This window comes from Podarcis erhardii, assembly GCF_964252035.2.
Source record: "Podarcis erhardii genome assembly, chromosome: 14".
Classification (NCBI taxonomy): domain Eukaryota; kingdom Metazoa; phylum Chordata; class Lepidosauria; order Squamata; family Lacertidae; genus Podarcis; species Podarcis erhardii.
In genome coordinates, this window is record NC_138503.1 from 30,209,094 (window position 1) to 30,228,206 (window position 19,113).

Sequence of the window (19,113 nt, forward strand, 5' to 3'; positions counted from 1 at the left end):
CTATCCCGTGGATTGGCTCCGCTCCTGCTGTCGTGGCTCCGCTGAGAGAGACCCCGCCTACACGCTGCGCGCAGGCTTGTCTGGCGCCGGGGCGGAGACGCTTCGAGGGGCTTCTGCTGAGCTTTCCGTAAGGGGCAGGCAGGCAGAGAGCCAACAGGCGCAGTCTTTTCCTGTCTGAGTTTCTGCCCCTGATAGAAGGCTAGGCAGCACAGGCACACGTTGGCTGGCAAAATAATAACGGGCTGTATGCAGTTCTAGCCCTACTCTGAGTAGATCCATTGAAATGAATGATCATGACTAAGGTAGGTTCATTTATTTCAATGAGTTTGCCCTGAGCAAAAGGTAGCTGGATATAACCCACTCAGAATATTGATTGATTTATGCCTCTTTTTACATTCATTTCATGTATTTTTGTTGTGAACCTCTTTGATATTTTAATGAAATAGTAGTCTATAAATTCTTTGTCGATTATGATTGCTTTTGATTTTATTTCATTCTGCAGGCAAAAGCATTCCTCTCCTCCCTGGCGTTTGGCTCATTAGCAGTCTATGGCCTTTTAAACAATGTTACATGTTTTTGTGGTTTTTATATTGTGAACCACCCTGTGATCCTCAGATGAAGGGCAGTATAGAAATTTAATTAATAATTCTGAGCCATTTCTCCATATTTATTTCTGAATGCTGAAATTGAATGTTTACTTCACTCAAGTCATAATTACAGTTATGGTTTTTTGATTTATCAGTACATTTGTTGACTTTTTGCAGTTGTATACTTAAAAATTAAGAAAACCATGTTAGAAGTCGGGCAACTCAAACAGAGGCAGCCACTCAAGACCCCCCCTGAAGGCACCCTAGGAAGAGTCCTTGCCCAGGACAGCTGCTCTTGGGTTGAGAAGACGCAGAGAAGACTGACACCTTTGGAAAACCAGGCTAAGCACACTCCACGTGCTTGCTCCTAAATGCAAAAGGAGTCACACAACCAGCAGCATCTCCCTGGGGAGCAAGGGTGCTGCTGCCTCATTACTAGCTCAAAGGAAGAGGCATGCAGACCAGTTTTCTCTAGACCTCTTGGCAAGAGGCGGCTACCCAGGGCAACATGTTTTGATTGGGTGCCATTAAGGGAGGCCACAGATCGAGCCCACAGGGCAGAATGCTTAAGCTGTTTTCAGCATTGTCTTTTAATTGTTATAAGCTGAACCTGGGACCTTAGGATGAAGGGTGGGTAATAAATTATACTAATCTTAGCCAGCAACTCTTCTGGGCAAGGCGCTCTGTGCCGGCAGCAGCAGAGCATGAGTGGTGCAGGGACAGAATCAGAATTGTAGAGCTAGGAGGATCTGGAAGGGTCATCCAGTCCAAAGCCCTGCAATGCAAGAGTCACAACCAAAGAACCCTTGACAGGTGGCCATCTAGGCTCTGCTTTCAAACCTCCAATGAAAGAGAGTCCTCCACGCAGACGCAGAGGTTCCTTCTCCCCTCCCATCCTCTAAATAGCAAACTGGTCCACACAAGGCACCCTGCAATTTCAGGCAGGCCCCTCTTTAAAGAAGGCAGCCAAATTCTTTGGAGCAGATACCACTCTTTGGAAAGTAAAACAAATCCAGCCTACAGCAAAGCGTTTGTCACACATGTGCATCGCGTCATGTGTTCTGTTGGTCACATCTTGCTCCCTCTAGTCATTCCCATGGCCCTCTTTCATCTCCGCTTTTCAGCTTCCTCCACAGCCCCAAATTCTTTATTTCCAACAACCCTCTTGCCAGAAATTAGCCAGTATATTCTGTTGAAGTTTTTTCCCATGTTTACCTTTGACTCGTGTCTTAGAAACAGAAAAACTTTATTATCAGTATTCTATGGACTATTGGGTTGCACACATTCCATGACATCACAGCAGCTCAGCCAACAGGTGGGAGGGTAGCTTTCATGTGGACCATCCTCAGAAACGAAGTGATCCCTTCCAAGATTATTGGAGGAAAAAGTGTCCAGTGCTGTTTACATAGTCCAAATGAATATAAAGATAGCTGCATTTTTAAAAATGTACTGATTGGTATACACGAAGAAGGAGGTATCTTGCTCCAAAGCGTAATTGGCATTGAATGTCTGGGCCCTGGTGAGGCTCATCCCAGTGCCCTGAGGCCATGAAGATGGTGCTCTGGGGAATCTTCTGAAGTCACCGGGCAAGCAGTCACTAAATCCCACCCCATAACTCTGCATGGGGGAAATCAGATACCTCCCTAGTTTCTGTGCAAGGTGCCCCATTTTGGACGAAGGACAATCTGTATCTCAGTCGGAGTGGAGCCTGGGAACAGGGGAAAAAAGATATAAAGTGGAAAGACAGACACATAGACACTCTGCAGTTTCTGGCAGGCCCCTCTTTAAAGCAGGAAGCCAAAATTTGCCCATTCTCTCTCTGGTGCAAACATGCCAGGGCAAATTCAGCCGTAGTGGAGGTCCTTCCACTCCTATCTACAGCATGGTAAATCTGGGGGAGGGGATACTGCCAATGGACCTAAAACGGGCCTCTCTGTTTTTTCCCAACTTCCTTCCGGCAGTCTTCTAAATCTGTTTCTTACAAAAAGCAGGTGCTGTGATCCTATCTTGGATATGGGCTTTACACAATTCCCATTCGACGGTCTGAGGAGAAGCTGAACCCTCATCAGTTTCAAAATGTTCCTGAAGTTCGCCTCGCGCGCCCCCCCCTTCTAACATTCTCATCCCTACATCTCAGTCAGCAGGGCCAGTGGTCAGAGGTGATGGCGATGGTGGCGATAGGATTCCAACAAGCACAGATGCTCCCAGCCCTGCCCCACATTCTGAACAGGCAGCCAAAGAAGGGGCCACTGGCTCCCAGCTGCTGCTGGGCAGTCTGCTACCCAGACCACACACCCTAACCTGATCCAGCCACATACCTGGTGAGGGTTGGCCAGAAGCAGTACTTGAGAAATCACCGTTGGGGGAAGGAGTGGGTTGAAGGCCGGCAGCTCGGAGCCTGTGGCCGGTTGCAGCTTGATGGCCATTGACTATCATTCAGCAGCAAGAAAGAGGAGAGGGAGAGAGAGAGGGGAAGAAGGATGAGGTCTCCTCAGGCACAAGCTCAGCCCAAGAGGGGTCGCTGGGACAACCCCATGGCCCAGTGCCCCAGCAGCATATCAATCACAACATTTTATAAATTATCCCCTCTTTCTGTTTCAAGTTGAAACCCCCAAGGAAAATACACCCTCATACCGCAAAGCAGGAAGGCAAGGCAAAAGTGACAAAAACAGAGGTCAGGCCAAAGACCTGCTAGAAGAGAAACGTTTTCTGCTGGCCTGGTCTGTATGGGAACCTAAGATCCTTGTGACATCAGGTGAGAAAAGCCTCACCCTTCCCTGACAGCAGCAAGAAATGGAACCTTTAGCATCATCGGCCAAGTCCTGTGGGACCTTCTGCCACTGGAGATTCAGCAGGGGCCTTCTAACGCCTGCTGAAAACTTTTCTATTCTGCCATACTTGTGCAGGCAATTAAGAATAGCTCCTTCACAATGGTGTCTGCTTTTTAACTTTTGTTATGGCTTGTATTGTATTGCTTTATGTTTTTATTGCTATAACCTACTTTGTTAAATTATTTATGGCACTGCGGCCTACACATATTTTTATAAGTAAATAAATGAAGGGCACTATGTAACTTCCTGAATAAAATAAAACAATCCACAGGGAGGAAGGAATCCTGCTGATCAGGAGCACAGCTCTCTTGCCTAGATTAAGAGCCAGTTTCTCTCACCTTGGGCACAGCAGCCTGGAAAACGATGTCCTGGACTGGGTGAGGGGCAGTGCTCAGCAGGGAGAGAACCAGCACCCTGGTGGCTGGTTGGCCGGGAACCGGGTCCCTGGAGAAGTGGAGCATGGCTTTCAGACCCTTCTCCTCATAGACTGTGACCGGGGGGATCGTGCCTATTGGGGACAAGAAGACAGACAAACATGGGAAGCTGCCTTACACAGAGTGAGACCACTGGGGTCAGCTAGCTCCACACTGTCTACACTGATTGGCAACAATGCAATGACCCTCCAAGATTTCAGGCAGAGGTGTCTACCAGCCATACTTGGGAGATACTAGAAACTGAACTCGAGACCTTCTACATCCAGAACAGATAGAATCATAGAATTGTAGAGTTGGGAAGGGCCATGAGGGTTATCTAGTCCAACCCCCTGCAATGCAGGAACCTTTTGCCCAATGTGGGGCTTGAACCCACAACCCTGAGATTAAGAGTCTCCTGCTCTACCAACTGAGCTATCCCAGCTATGCTCTACCACTGTCCTTAGGCAATCTGGTGGCTAGGATGAGGATGCCAGGATCCAGAGGGAGGGGCAGGGAAAGTGGCATTTATTTATTTCATACAATTTATATGCTGCTTAATTGCAGAAATCTTCATCCCAGTTTGCATAAAGAATAAGACAGTAAGGTAATTAGTAAAAACTATTACAGCATTCAAAAAAATGAAAACCATCCCTAGAGCTGAAAACACACCAGCATCCCAAACACCAAGCTTGTCTAAAAAAAGGTTTTTAGTAGGTGCTGAAAAGAGTAGAGAGGCAGGGAATTCCCATGTGTAGGTGCTGCCACACTAGGAGACCAATTTCCAAAAAATGTGGAACGGGAATTGTGTGGCACCTATAACGGGGCCAGTCCTGCAGATCAAAGCAATCGAGAGGGTGTATAATATGGTCCCAGATTACTGGGGGCTTTGTATATTAATGGTGTAATACCTTGAGCCTGGCCAGGGAGCAAATAAGCAACCACTGCAGATATCTGAGCACAGGCGTTAAATCCTAACATGGCCTCACTTCCATCAGCTATCGTGCTGCAGAATTCTGCACTCACTGCAGCTTCTGAATCAGGCGCAACAGAAGCCCCGCACAGAGTGCATTGCAGTGATCTACTCTGGAAGTAGCCAGCGCATGAACTACTTGCAGCCAAGCCTTCCCGGTCCAGGAATGGCCGTAGCTGCCATGCCAACTGCAGTTGGCAACAGGTAGCCACAGAGCCTCACAGAGGGGCAAAGCCAAACCCTATACGGGGCTCTGTCGCCCCACCAGAGTCCACATCCCACCACCAGATCAGGTGCAGCTGCTTAGCTCCTGCCCTGTGAAGAAAAGCTCCCATCCTGGCACTTACTCAGAGTAATGGAACTCAGCGGAATTGAAAGCTTAGCCAAGGAGCTGCTGGAGGACGCAGGGCAAGGCGGCAAAGGTGCTGGTGCCATTTCAGGTATTTGACTGGAGACTGGAGGAGCCGCTGTCGTCGGGCTGATTGGAAGACCTGGGGAAAGAGAGTCACAGGAAGCTGGAGGCAACATCACTATCCCAGCAGGGAACTAACCCTTTCCTTCCGCACCTCCCTTCCCCACGCCCTGGTTGCCTCTTGCTTAGATGCTAATACTGCAGCAACATCCCCAAAGGCTCCTCCTCCAGCTTTGGTCATCCATGAAGACCCTGGTCCAGGATGTGCAGCAGGATCTGAAGCCAACGAGGGCGCAAGTAGCTCAGGCCCACTACTCTTCCACCAGCCCAGAAGAAGGAGGATGGCTCTTGAGGCCCCTGGCCTGTTTTTTTCATAGCTGGCTCTCCCTGGGGGGCTCGGAAGACCCCACCAGAAGGAAACAGGGCAACTATAACAAGGACAGTTCTAACGGATTTATTTATTTTAGGGTTTGGAAACGGTTCCACAGCAGTGTACAAAAACAAGAGTCTAAAGCATAATGGAAATCATAAAGCGGTGTTGAAAACATGAAGCCGCCAACAGCTTGTTATGTCCTGGTTTGGAGAACACATAGAGTAGCATTCAAACATATTCAGAACCAGTGTGGTGTAGTGGTTAGTGTTGCACTAGAAAGTGGGAGAGCCAGGGCTTTTTTTCCAGCCAGAACTCCCCGGAACTGAGTTCCAGCACCTCTCAGGTGCCATTATAAGAGAACCAGGAAGGCATTCATGGTGAATTCCAGCACCTCTTTTTCTAGAAAAACAGCACTGGGGAGAACTATTTACACCACCTTGGGCTAGCTGGAGGAAAGGTGGGATATAAATATAATACATAAAATAATAATAATAATAATAATAATAATAATAATAATTTACCCAGAGTAGACCCACTCTGAGCCCAAGTTAGTCATGGACAGGGTCTACTCTGCATAAAAGCTAAGTCCATTAATTTCAATGGGTCTACTCTAAGTAGGGCTAGCACTGAATACAACTCTTGCCCTCCTCAAACACTCTCCTCCTACAGGCCCTTCCCAACCACAGGAAGCAGGGCTTTCTACATCAGGGAAGATGCAGCCCCTGAGAACTCCAGTCCAAGACACCAACCTAACATCAGCTCCTCATCCAGTGAGTGGGTAGAAGAGGAGGAGAGGAGCCTCTCCAGAAAAGGCTCTGTCTTTGCGTTCTCTTGCAAGGGAGCCTGGCACCCAGCACCCAGCTCAGAGAGGTCGATGAGGGTGAGGCTGCTCGCAGCGTCTGGAAGGGGCTGAGGTCCAGCTGAAATAATAATAATAATAATAAATTTATTTATATCCCGCCCTCCCCAGCCGAAGCCGGGCTCAGAGCAGCTAACAACAATAAAAGTAACACAATTTACATAAAATCACAATCAATTAATTGAAATGCATTCTAAAATCAATTCAAAATCAAATTAATGGCAACCATTGGGCTAGAGTTCTATGAGGATTACCGAAGGAGGGGGTCAGACTGTACCTTGGCCAAAGGCCTGGTAGAACAGCTCTGTCTTGCAGGCCCTGTGGAAAGATGTCAAGTCCCGCAGGGCCCCAGTCTCTTGTGACAGAGCGTTCCACCAGATCAGGGCCACAGCCGAAAAAGCCCTGGCTCTGGTTGAGGCCAGCCTAACCTCCCTGTGGCCTGGGATCTCCAAGATGTTTTTATTTGAAGACGGTAAGGTCCTCCGTGGGACATACCAGGAGAGGCGGTCCCGTAGGTACGAGGGTCCTAGGCCGTATGGGGCTTTAAAGGTCATATAGGGCTTTAAATGAAAGCAAGATTTGTTTTTTAAACCAAGTAGATGGCTATCCCAAAGAGGCTCAGCTGGTAGAGAATGCTGGGCAAAGGGAAGATCTTCCACCCACAATTTCAGATTGCTGCCAGCAGTTCTCCTGACACAAACTCTGCATTTCACTTGTCTATTACTGGGTAAGGCAGACAGCCAAGAACTTAAGCGAGATCCACCACTCAAAGCAAAACACTTCTGACACAAATCCATTCTCTTGGGAGCAAGATAGCATAACTTCAGCCTTACTAAACAAGCAAGAAAACCAGCAAACTGTGTCAGGCTTTTGAAACTGTAGGCTGGCTAGCTGCTCTGGTTTAGCAAAGCTTCCCAAAATGCTCCCTGACTATCCTGACCTGCAGAGCAGAAGCAGAACAGGATGTTTTCATTTACTGTGGTGCTTCAAAGCAGAGACTTAAAGAGCTGGAAGCTTTTTAAAAAGGGGGGCCATCCTGCAGTTTGTGGTTCGCAAAATGAAGTAGTCACCTGATGCGGTTTTCTGCTCGCCCTTCTGACCCTCCTTTTTTCCTTCCTTCTCAAACCCACCTCCTCATACCCCCCTCTTTAAATCCCTTCCCAACAACTCTGAAGAACAAAAAGGCACCTGTATGATAGCTCAGTCCGTAGGGCATGGGACTCTTAATCTCAGGGTAGTGGGTTCAAGTCTCACATTAGGCAAAAGGTTCCTGCATTGCAGATGGCTGGACAAATGTGGTCCCCTTCCAACTCTACTATGATTCACCCTAGCCCATCTCAATCTGCCCCTTGGCTTCACTGCAAGCAGGGCCTCCCCCAGACCCTTTACAAGACAGGGAGAGCCTTGCCAACCTTGACCTACCAGCAGTACCACCAGAGCTGGTCCCAGAATCCCCAGCAGTGCCCACAACGTCCTTGTAAGAGCACAGCACCCGTGTGAGCCTGTCACTTGCCTGCAGAACCTCCCCTACAGAAGCAACAAGAGTGAGAATTTGCACCACAAGCTTCACTCAACAATTACAAGAAAACAATTGTTATTTGTAGGGTGGGGGGTTCTTTGTTCCATATGTTCTGTATTATTAGAGTTAAAAAAAAAAAGTTACCCCTGTTAAGAAATTAAAACCCTGGAATTCTAATTCTCGGGGCTAACAAAACACACACAAACCCCATCTAATAAAATTGATTTCACCCCAAAATGGAAAACGAGCGAGGTTCCAACTAAAGAAGAATGGCAACTTAAGTTTACAGAATATGCACAACTCACAGACTTAACAAATAGAGTAAGAGAACAAGAAGAACATACGTTTAAAGAAGATTGGAAAATGTTTGTTGAATATATGGGAAATAATGATGTACAGCTGAAAACGTTGGTAGCATTAAGATAAATTCAACAGTGTAAATAAGTTTTGATGGACGCAACAATGGAATACTGAACGGTATAGTTTTTGTAAAATATGCAGGGATTTATGATATGTAAAATGAACCATGGAAAGAGAAGAAGGAAAGTCACTGATATGTTAAGATGTAAAATGAGTATCTTAAACTGTAAAACAGAAAACTTAATAAAAATTATATACAAATAAATAAATAAAAGTGATTTCAAATCCAGCAGTTTCCTAATTTGAGGGTAGAGAGAATAGGGGACAGCTGTTCCGTCCTCAGCCAGAACAAAACTGCATTTATTGGGCCTCTGTAACATCCCTCTCTCTACACACACACCCCTGCCCAGCCCCTCCACTTCCCTTCTCTTGTCTGTCTTTCCCATTCTTACCCAGAGCTTCCTCGTCTTCCACCGTCTCGCTGGCCACACGGAAGAGCAGCGGCTTCAGCCTCTCGCACTTGGCAAACGTGGCCTGTGGAAGGACACAGCCAGAATGGAAGTGCCGCTGGCTCAGCCTCACAGCCCAGCTGACCCAGCCCCACCCCACCCCAGCTGTGGCCCGAGGGGAGGAGGAAAGCGCACCACGCATGCTCAGAGGAACTTTATTCATCGTGTTAAGATAATATTCTGCTATGTGTTTCAGGGCAGATTCCAGGCACCCAGAATTTAGTTAAGCCCAATCCAGTTTTCTAGCCAGAGGGGTACATATGCAACTGAAGAACATCAGAAAAAACCTTGCAGCCAGAGGTCCATTGAGCCCAGCATCCTCTCCTCACCAAGGAGGCCAACAAAATGCCACAATGGGAAGCCTGCAGACAGGGCCTGGGTGTACCAACAGCAGTGTGTGATTCCCCGCAAGTAGTATTCATTGAGAATTGTGGGAAGGAATCTGAAAACAGAGGTCCTCTCTCTCTCCTGGTGACAAACGAGTCAACCAATGCATACTGCAGAGGCCCCACCATTGTCCTCAAGAGCCCCCTCCCCATGGCCAGGCACAAGAAGGTCCTGGAGCATATGGGGCTGCCCGGGAGAAAGGCCTTACAGAGCATGCTAGGTGCTGTGCCTTTCATGCCTGGACTTCAGAGTTGCTCCCCAAAGGTCATGGGGCGGGGGGGAGAGAGCAGGACTTACCTGTAGGAGCTCCAGGGTTGACGTGGGGGTCCCGGTTCCCTTGCTTTCTTGCCAGCTTCTCAGCATCTCCTCCAACGCCTCTGCGCTGCTGCGGGCTTCCTTCAGAGCGTTCAGTCGCCTGGAGACCTTGGCCGATTTCTCCTGCTCCTGCAATGGGCCAAACACACTCAGATTATTTAGCTGTGTTTCAGAGGGTGGGGGCTGGATGACCCCTGGGACCCTTTTCCCAACTCTACAATTCTGTGACTCTATGATTCTAGGTCGCAAGGCATTTCCCCTAAGCAATTAGCAGCCTCAGCTTGTGCCTCTCATACCAAGGTCTGATAATAAACTAAGCCCTAGAAAAGCAAAGCAGAGAAAGTCTGAAGACGACCACCTAAGAATCTGTGCCTGCATTTCTTTATTTGTTGCCTTTATATCTTTACCCCTCCAAGGAGCTCAAGGATTCTCCCCTCTATTCATAAACGGTTCTCCTCCACTTCATTTAATCACCACAACAACCCTGTGAGGTAGGTGAGGCCGCAAGGAGTGAAGTTACAAGGAACCAGGCAGAGGGCCTTCTTGGTAGTTGCACCCACTTTGTGGCATGCCTTCCCGACAGATGTCAAGGAGTTAAGTAACTATACAACTTTAAGAAGACATCTGAAGGTTTTTATATTTGTTGGAAACTACCCAGAGTGGATGGTGCAACCCAGTCAGATGAGTAGAGTAAATAAATAATAATAATAATAATAATAATAATAATAATAATAATAATAATAATAAAGCAGTAATTGGCCCTAAGTCACATCCAGTGAGCTTCATGGCTGAGGGGGGATTTGAACGCTGGTGTCTTCCAGGTCACAGTCCAGCACTCTAACCATTACACCACACTGGCTTCTCCATGAGCATGGAGCCCTCTGGCACCAGATGCTGCCAGGCAATTGGGGGAAATGGCAGAGAGAAGGCCTACCTCTCTGATCATCCCTTTGATCAGTCTGTTTGCTGCCTGAAGGTCCTCTGGGTTTTTGCTTTTCAGGAGCCTTGTTAAAAGCTGAGGAGAGGAGGGGAGAAGGTGAGGACTAGGCCAGAAGCATCACCACACAGTCAATGGCACACTTTGTCTCAAGCAAAACTGTTCAGGAACAAAAAAAAGGGGGGGAGAGACTCCTACTTTTTTTAAAAAGGGGCTGCTTTGAATATTTACCAACAAGGCTTTCAGGTGGTCTGGTTTTGCATAGAAAAAGCAGCATTTCTCAGAATAAAGTTTTATAACCAGAATATTTTTAAAAAACAAGGGAAGGGCTGTAGGGTCAGGGGACAAAAGTCTGCTTTGCACGCAGAAGGTCCTTGATTCAATCCCCAAAAGGCTTGTCAGGGGCCCCCGTAGGTCACCCTGTCGGCACCCACTACCCAAGTCCATTATTTTCGTGAGCAATAGTGCAGCGTCCAGCTTGACCACAAGGAGGAGCAGGTTACCTTGGATTTCTCATCATCAGCATCAAAAATGGAGCTAGCCGGCCGTGGAGAAGGTGGTGGCAGAATTTTGTCTTCCGGTAGTTTGGGGTCTTGTTTGACGATCCCTGAAATAAAGCTTTGCAGTGTTGGCACACCCACAGTTCAAGGATGCTCAGGGGCCATTTAAAGTGACAAATCACAACAGAAAAGGCATTGAAAGCTAGTTGTCAGAGCCTGGAATTCAGAGATTCAAAATGCAAGAAACTAAAAATTTAAAGCAAAGGAGCAAAAGCTGGCCTTAAATCGCCTGCAATTTGTCATCTGCAAGGCTTCAGATTGCACCGCAAAAACTTTTGGATGCAGCTGTTAAGAGTGTCAGACTAGAATTTGTTTTTTAAAATGGATGATCATTAGAGATGAATTTTAAAGCAGTATGTTAAAGGGGATGAATTGGAGTATATCTGAGAGTTGGAAACCAGTTTGGGGGGGGAAGGTATTTAAATTAAATTAAATCTGGTTATGATGTTTTATAAATTTGAAAATGAATAAAAATTAATTGGCAAAAAAAGAGAGTGTGGGACTAAGACCTGAGAGACCAGGGTTCAAATCTCCCCACTTGGCCATGAAGCTCAATAGGTGTGACCTTCGGCAGTCACCACTTCTCAGCCTTAGCCACCTCACATGGTTGTTGTGAGGAATAAATGAGGAGAACCATGAAGACCAACTTGAGCTTCTTGGAAGAAAAAGGGGAGATACAAGGGCAATAAATAAATAGACCCACCACAGTAAGTAGTTTAAAAGAGATAAGAGAGGTAAACACCAGCTGCGCAACCCCTTTTTTGTGGTCCCAGGAAGAAAAATACTTTGTTCTGCTTTCTCACGGAAAAACCTCGTGAGGAAAAAGGGTGTTGGAAGCATTTTGGTCAGCAGGCTTGTGGTTTAAGGCCATGTGACTTTGAGATGGGAAGGAGGTGGGGGAGAAGACAGACAGAAGAAAGAGCTAAATGGAGACCTTGTTTCTTCAACATTTGATAAGCGTCGCGGATTTTCACTTCCTGAGGAAACCACACCATCCAACTGAACAGCAGCTCGACGATGCGGGATTTGACTCTGTCCGTTGACCACTCTCCGAGATACTGGGAAGCCCAAAGTAAATATGGTTGGAACCAGAATAAGAAAGACCACCACCTTGGGGAGTCCCCCGCTCCTCACAAAGCAAGACTGTGCCCGCGGCATTTTGTACCCACACCCACGCAAAATAAATCCTTGTACATTTCAGATGTTTTCTGGCTTCAAAGGATGCACCTGTACCCTTAACAGTGGGAACAGGGGATAACCAGTGGCCCTGCAGATGTTGCTGAAAGTACAGAATCCACCCCTCTTTTAAAAATAACCACACACAACCCCAACTTTATCTTGACCTTTAGGACTCTGAGGAGGCCCTTCTGAAGGGACCTCGCAGCCACCCCTTTTCTGACAAGGGTCCCTCCCTTCCAGGCTTCTTTTTCTATATAATAATAATTTATTATTTATACCCTGCCCATCTGGCTGGGTTTCCCCAACCACTCTGGGCTGTTCCTAATAGAATATTAAAAACACAATGAAACATCAAACATTAAAAACTTCCCAGATGTCTTCTAAAAGTCAGATAGTTGTTTATTTCCTTGACATCTGATCGGAGGGTGTTCCACAGGACGGGCGCCACTACCGAAAAGGCCCTCTGCCTGGTTCCTTGTAACTTTACTTTTCACAGTGAGGGAACCACCAGAAGGCCCTCAGAACTGGACCTGAGTGTCTGGGCTGAACGATGGGGGTGGAGATACTCCTTCAAGTATACTGGACCAAGGCCGTTTAGGGTTTTAAAGGTCAGCACCAACACTTTGAATTTCTGAGCTTCACCTGCCTGGGCACTTACCTTGGGAGAAAGGACCTTTATGAGACCATTCAGAAATCGGAACTTCCCCATTTCATGATGGAAATTCTCTCCGCAGTTGTTCACACACATCTCCAAGACCTCGTGGGGAAAAGAGGCAAACACAAACCTTGATCCTAAAAGAGCGGGCAAATCCACAGGGAGCCCCCAAGACCCCATCACGCCAGCCTTGTCCTTAGGCAGTGGGGTCACCAAGCCATTCGAGGTGACAACACATGGTGCAGAAAACAGAGCCAGGTAACTTTCTCTAGGTAAAGGCAGTGGGAAAGGGGACCCAGGGGTGCAGGGAGGGGGAGGTGCTATTTTCTCTAAGTCTTCATAACTCCAAATAGAAGTGCAAAGGGCAGCCATCACTGGCTGGGTGCTCTCCAGATGTTTTGGACTGCAATTCCTATCAGCTGCAGCCAGCATCTGTGGTGGGATCTATAGTCCAAAACACCTACAGGTCAGTCACTAGGTTTGATGAAGGCTGGCGGAGAGACTCTGGGTTGGTTAAAATCCATATCTGCCCTTGCTCATCTCGATATGGGAATTTCAGGAAGGAGAAAAATACTCTGCACATGCTCACAGACACTGCATTTCTAATAACTTCACACTGGCCACAACTGACCCCTGGCACTGAGAACTGATTCCAAGCCTAAGCTAACAGGCTGTTCAGAATAAGCAGGGGAGGTGTTCCAAACAGTGCCAGTTGTCAGGCATAGCTCAGTGAGCAAATGAGGGAGGAGAAGGTGGACTCAGTCAGGCTGAGACTGATTGGGATGGGGGGTGAACGAAGGTTGTGTAACGCAGATGTGACAAGCTACAAGAGCAGGAAGCTCCCCCTCAAAAAGAGGGAAAAAAGAACCACCAAACTGCAGAATTCTCAGCCTAGATGCACATCAGCAGCTGCTCTGTCCAGACAGCAAATGGGGGAACAAGAAGTCTGGAATCCGAAGAGGAAATGCAAGGCCTTGCATGCACGATATCCCTGCGTCCAGGATACTGCAGGATACACTGGGTTGCACAATGCTCACACTTATTTCTTGCATTTATATCCCACCTTTTTCTCCAAGGACAGCAAGTACACAGTTCTCCCTCTTCTTATTTAATCCCCACAACAAACCAGTTATGGGACTGAGAGGCAGTGACTGGTCACCCTTCATGTGCAAGTGGGAATTTGAACCCAGGATTTCCAGGCCCTGGTACACTTACGGTTAGCGCATGCAGAGCCTCTGCCTCCTGCGGCGACTGGATCTTATGTTCCAGCAACTTCAGAGCTGTAGCAATGCTGAGAGAGAGGTAAAAAAGAAAAACAGTCATGCCATAGTCCCTGAAATCATTCTTGAATTCACCTTCACAACAACCAGAGGAGGCAGGTGGGTATTGCTGTCGGGGAGGGCCAAAGCTCAATGGGAGAGCATCTGCTTGGCATGCAGAAGGTCCAGTAAGGGCTGGGGGGAAATACTCCCTGCCTGAAAAACTTGGAGAGCCACAGCTGCCAGTCAGCATGCACACAATCCTGAGCTAGCACAAGGCAGTTTCCTATGTTTTCAAGAGGAAGAGGGCAGTTTGCTCAGTGATGGACAAGAGAAGATCTGTACTTCTGCACCCAAGACCAGCTCTCTGCTTTTGCCACACAAGATCCAGGGATATTTCATAGGCAGCTGACACCTGACACTTCCAACTGCATGTCATTTTAGGGTAATATCTGTTGAACCCTGTTATTTGGGGTTTTTTCTCAGTCTCTACAGGAAAGTAGCTGAGGAGTGGAGGTAAACCACTCGTTGTTTCTTCTCTGAGAGTGTTGAACGTGGTTTGTAAGAGTGATCACTGCTGCTCGTGATGGCTAGATATGCTCCAGTCTGGCACCTTGCCAACAGGTTGTACAGGCTTTTTAAGCAATATAGAAGAAGCCAGCTGAACCTGTTTGACCAGAAACAACTGCAAAAGAAAGCAGATAGGTGCTTGAGCCACAAGAAGCGAAACTGCTCCTCAAGAAACAATAGATCATCTCCGCCAAAGGAGCTCAAGCACACTCTTGGCATGACATAAAATGCCATGCAAGAAAAGGATGGAATGAGCAGAAATTGTGGCAGAAAGAGAGCTGAGGTTCGTTCCAAGCCCATCCCCAGTCAAGGAACATTGCCAGACATTCAACTTTCAACCAGCTGCTATGTTTTAGGAGATGCAAAAGCTCTCAAGAATTCATTTGCTTTCAGCAAACAGTGCCCAAGGCTTAAGGGATTCCTGGGCAAGGAAACACAAGCAACCCACACACAACGCAACAACTGCAGACCAGAATCTGACCACACACCGCAAGAAGAGTACAGAGGCGCTCTCTCCTCTCCTGTTCTGCCTGGGAATCTCCCACAATCTGCCCTGCTGTAGAGCTTCTGCACATGGGCAAAGGGTAGCAAACAGAACTTTGGGGTGACACAAGCTCTGACCACCTCTCCACGCTCAAGACAAAACCTTTGCCAACTTCCACATCCACCTCGAGCTGGAAGTGGCCTAGCAAAAGGTTCTCCTCACCCAGTGCAGCCTTACCTGTCAGCATCTGCGTTGACCTGGTCGCTAAACCTCTGGATACATTCCCAGTTTTCCTCGGAGTTACTGGGGTCTGTGGCTTTGTCTGCCATGGAAGACAAGGTTGGGAATAGTCACAACAGTGCAGCACAGCTGGGCAAAACACCAGTGTCTGATCAGCCCCAGATGTTGCCTGCTATCCAGCCCCAGCCCTGTTCTGTTGCCAGTGAAAGGACACAGAAAAGAGAAAGGGAGCAGAAAGTGAAATGGAGAGGCAGCCTAGTCCTCTCCCCCAGGCAACCATATCTAAAGGGGCTGCAGTGTATTTAGAAAATAAGCTAGGAAGGAGAGGAAGAAATAGTCACCAGACAGGGGCCTTTTCAGTGGTGGCTCCCCAGTTGTGCAATGTCTTCCCTAGTGAGGTGTGCCTGTCTCCATTGCTAGCAACTTTCAAGAGGAACCTGAAAACATTCTTGATTACCTGTGCATCTGTTGGTGGCTGTTCCTGGAAACTCCAAGATCATTGAATGGAAGAACGTTATTGATTGTAATTGCTTTTAGACTATTTTTAACTGTAACTGCTTTAATATGTTTTAAGTTGCAACTGCTCTTAGAATGTTTGAATCCATTTTTGCTTTCGTTTTCAAATTGTGTATCTGTTTGCAAGCCTGGGCTCCTTGGGGAGGAAAGGCGAGGCATGAATTCAGTAAATATTAATAAAAATAGATACTGATGGGAGATTTGTGTTAACAGTCTCAAGTGGGAGGATGAAAATAACAACCGTAAAGTAAATAGCACACAGAAAGGAAGGCCTTTGTTTAAAAGAAATTAAATACTTTGAAGAGGATGAGATAATATTGGATGGAGATTTTAAAAGCTTTAGATATGCCCACTGATAAAACAAAGAATAAACTGAGTTTTTGGTGTGTGTGTTTTTACATTTTTTAGCCTTGTTGGCAGCCAAGAAGAAACAGGGAAGAACAAGAGCAGGTTTGCTATGAAAGAAAGAGACAAACTAGGGGCAGTGTATCTTCTTAGAAATCTTTTGTTTCTGAGAGTTTTGAAGACTGCAGATTTTTAAGGGAAGTTAGAAATTGTTGCAATATCCTCAAAAGAGAGAAGAATGCTTAATAATTCTGTTCAGTTGACAAAAACCAAGCTACTGAGAAGTTAAAGAAAAATGAAACCATTGCACTTATAAGGGAGTATACAGCATTTAGGCTGCAATCCTATACCTACTCACCTGGGACTAACCCTATTGAACTCAACAGGGCTTACTTCTGAGTAGACACATATAGGATTGCGCCGTTAACAAATGAATGGTCAGGCTCTTTAATTAGGAAGGGAAATCCAGGTGTAAAAAGGATGGAGTGTAAAGAGGATGGAGAATGTTCTTTCCACCAGTTCTCTCCAACAGAATTTTGAAATGCTATCTACTGTATTGGAAAACTGACTGATAAATATACAGTACAGGCGTTGATCAGATGCATTTTTAGGCCTGGCAGGAAAACGTCAGATTGCATCAGATTACTGCTGGCTCAAATCAGAACAGAAAAAATTACAGGGTTTTTTCCCTTGCGTCAGAGAAAGCTTTTTATAGAGTGAGAAAATGATCCTTTTTTCTGTAACGAAGGCATTTGATTTAGGGAAGCATTTATACAACAGACAGCCCTGAAGCCAGAATTAGCTGGGAATGTGTACTCTTGTTTTAATAATAATAATAATAATAATAATAACAACAACTAGGCAAAATACTACTTCTTGGAGTTACTATTATTTGCAGAAACTAGTCAGAGGCAGCAATGCATGTGAATGCCAGTGGCTGGAAGCCACAGGAGGGAAAAGTGCCCTTGTGCCCAGGTCTGCTTGCTTTGCTAGCTTCCCGTGGGCATATTGTTGGTAACTGTGAGAACAGGATGGCGGCTCAGATGGGCTTTGGGCCAGATTCCAAAAAGGCTCTTCATATGTCTTTAACTTTGATCAAGAGCAGTAAGAAATTGCCCATGAATAAAAGCAGTGAGGATAATGGGCCAATAAAAAAGTGTCTTACATTATTTATTTATTTATGAATTTATAATCCACGCTTTCAGGGAGGGAAAACACACAGCAAGGTGGAGTACAACATATAAAGTTATAAAAATCAACAAATGGCCATAAAAACATGGTTAAAATTTATCAGTGAATATCAATAGACACTGACTGATTAAAACAAAACATCATTTTGTAAAGGCCTGTCTGAACAAACAAAGAAAGTTTTTAAAAGAAGGGATAATGATGTAGTATTTAAGTCTGACTAAGCCCACTTGAGTCAAGAGTGGGGATCGAATAAAAAAAAATTATGGCAAAATATCAGGTTATTAAGTCCAGGAGGCAAGAAGTACCTCAAACATGAGGAAACTAGAAAATCCCCAAATTATCTGCCCTCAAATGAAAAAAAAAAGAGAGATGCAGCAACATTGAATAAAAGCAGTATTAAAGCAGCTTTGACGGGGGGAGAAATCGGAAGCCAAAACTGTTGCCTTTCAGGGTCCCCCAGTCTGGATTGAAAAAACACGCAGCCACTTTGACTCCGCCTTGCCGAAGGGGGCCAGTTTAAGCCGCCTGGTGCAAAACCGCTTCCGAGTTGCACCGTTTGACGCTTCAGGTGGTTTGCAAGAAAAGCTCCCAGCGGTGAGAGCTTTCCAAGACACCCCCCTCCAGGCTCATATGCCAGATTTGGGAGCGAAGGGCCAGCCCGGTCGGGTGGGGTGTCCTTCTTCCTCCTCCCGCGTCTCAGGAGCCAAGCAGTCAAGCTCCGCGGAACTCAGCCCGGAGAGGCGCCCAACCAGGCGCCGTAGCCTCTGAGCGCGTGCAGAGCGCCCTCCCTCTCCTCCCCACACTCACGCAGCAGCAGCTCCAGCGCGCCCGGAGGAGCCGCCCGCGCCATGGCCTGCCTCCCTCTTCCTCGGCCGGGCAGAAAATTGGCCCGGCACGCCCAGCCCGGGGTGGGACGACCCTCCGGCGCCCAGATCCCGCCTCGGCGCCCGCCCGGGGCGGGGAGAGGTAGCCGGAGCGCCGCCTCCGCGCCCGGCGCTGGGCAGCAACAGGCGGAGGCCAGGAGCAGCCCCGGGCCTGGCACTGGAGCCCCGCCGGGGAAAAGCGCACCAGCAGACGCCGCGAGGGGCCGGGAAGCCGCCCAGAGCAGCCTCTCCCCGGGGGCTCCGCGCCTTGGCCAGCTGGACCAGGGTGCAAAACATTGGTGGGGGGTGGGGGCAAGGGGAGCATAAGGGGAGAGAGGACAGCGGGCTGATAGATTGATTTATACATCGCTTTAAAAAAAAAGCTTAAAGTGGTTTACAAAAAAAAAACCACCCAACAAAATTATCAGTAAGAAAAATGAACAGCAATAATGTAAAACTTTCCAGAAGTTAAAATGAAAGACTCAAAATGGATTAGTGTTCACATCACCTTGGAAAAGCACGATTAAAAACCAAAGCCTCCAGCCCACAAGAAAAATAACGATAATCCGTATTACAGCAAAATTCTTGTTAGGCTGGAAGTGGGAAAAAGTTTGCCCACTCCTTTGCAACATTTGGGTTGGCCTAATGGAGGTGAGGTTCTTCTAAGGATTTGGATTTTTTAGTTTTTGGAAATGTTCACCAATAGCTCAGTGGTTCCCAATCTATTTTGGACCTCTTGGTTCCATAAATTCATCCTCAGTACCCTCTGCCCTATGAAA

General features: G+C 47.0%; 1 protein-coding gene and 1 long non-coding RNA gene across 3 annotated transcripts; one reads left to right on the top strand and one right to left on the bottom strand.

Moving 5' to 3' along the window:
• The first annotated feature begins 49 nt into the window (after window positions 1-49).
• Window positions 50-1,567, top strand: LOC309329628. The gene is made up of 2 exons (XR_014151208.1): window positions 50-302; window positions 765-1,567. It is a non-coding gene; the product is annotated as an uncharacterized lncRNA (long non-coding RNA).
• Window positions 1,568-1,816: 249 nt separating this feature from the next.
• GGA2 (golgi associated, gamma adaptin ear containing, ARF binding protein 2) lies at window positions 1,817-18,389 on the bottom strand. Of its 2 annotated transcripts, none has more exons than XM_081840564.1 (15): window positions 18,279-18,389; window positions 15,417-15,501; window positions 14,082-14,157; window positions 12,870-12,968; window positions 11,967-12,090; window positions 10,976-11,079; window positions 10,470-10,550; window positions 9,518-9,664; window positions 8,777-8,858; window positions 7,868-7,972; window positions 6,336-6,506; window positions 5,149-5,292; window positions 3,757-3,926; window positions 2,906-3,016; window positions 1,817-2,295 (listed from the first exon to the last, which is right to left on the bottom strand). In XM_081840564.1, exons 1-15 carry the CDS (start codon window positions 18,319-18,321, stop codon window positions 2,185-2,187), a joined length of 1,653 nt encoding a protein of 550 aa, XP_081696690.1. In that variant the 5' UTR covers window positions 18,322-18,389; the 3' UTR covers window positions 1,817-2,184. The 2 variants fall into 2 exon arrangements, with proteins under 2 accessions (XP_081696690.1, XP_081696691.1); XM_081840565.1 differs by lacking the exon at window positions 18,279-18,389 and adding an exon at window positions 15,877-16,291.
• Between the last annotated feature and the right edge of the window lie 724 nt (window positions 18,390-19,113).

Excerpts from the sequence above, each read along its gene's own strand:
- GGA2 (XM_081840564.1), bottom strand. The coding sequence starts at position 18,321 with ATGGCGCGGGCGGCTCCTCCGGGCGCGCTGGAGCTGCTGCTGC. Across the intron at positions 7,973-8,776 it reads GGAAGACGAGGAAGCTCTGG|GGGAGGTTCTGCAGGCAAGT; the intron begins GTAAGAATGGGA and ends TTGCTTCTGTAG. Across the intron at positions 3,017-3,756 it reads TCCAGGCTGCTGTGCCCAAG|TCAATGGCCATCAAGCTGCA; the intron begins GTGAGAGAAACT and ends GCTGAATGATAG.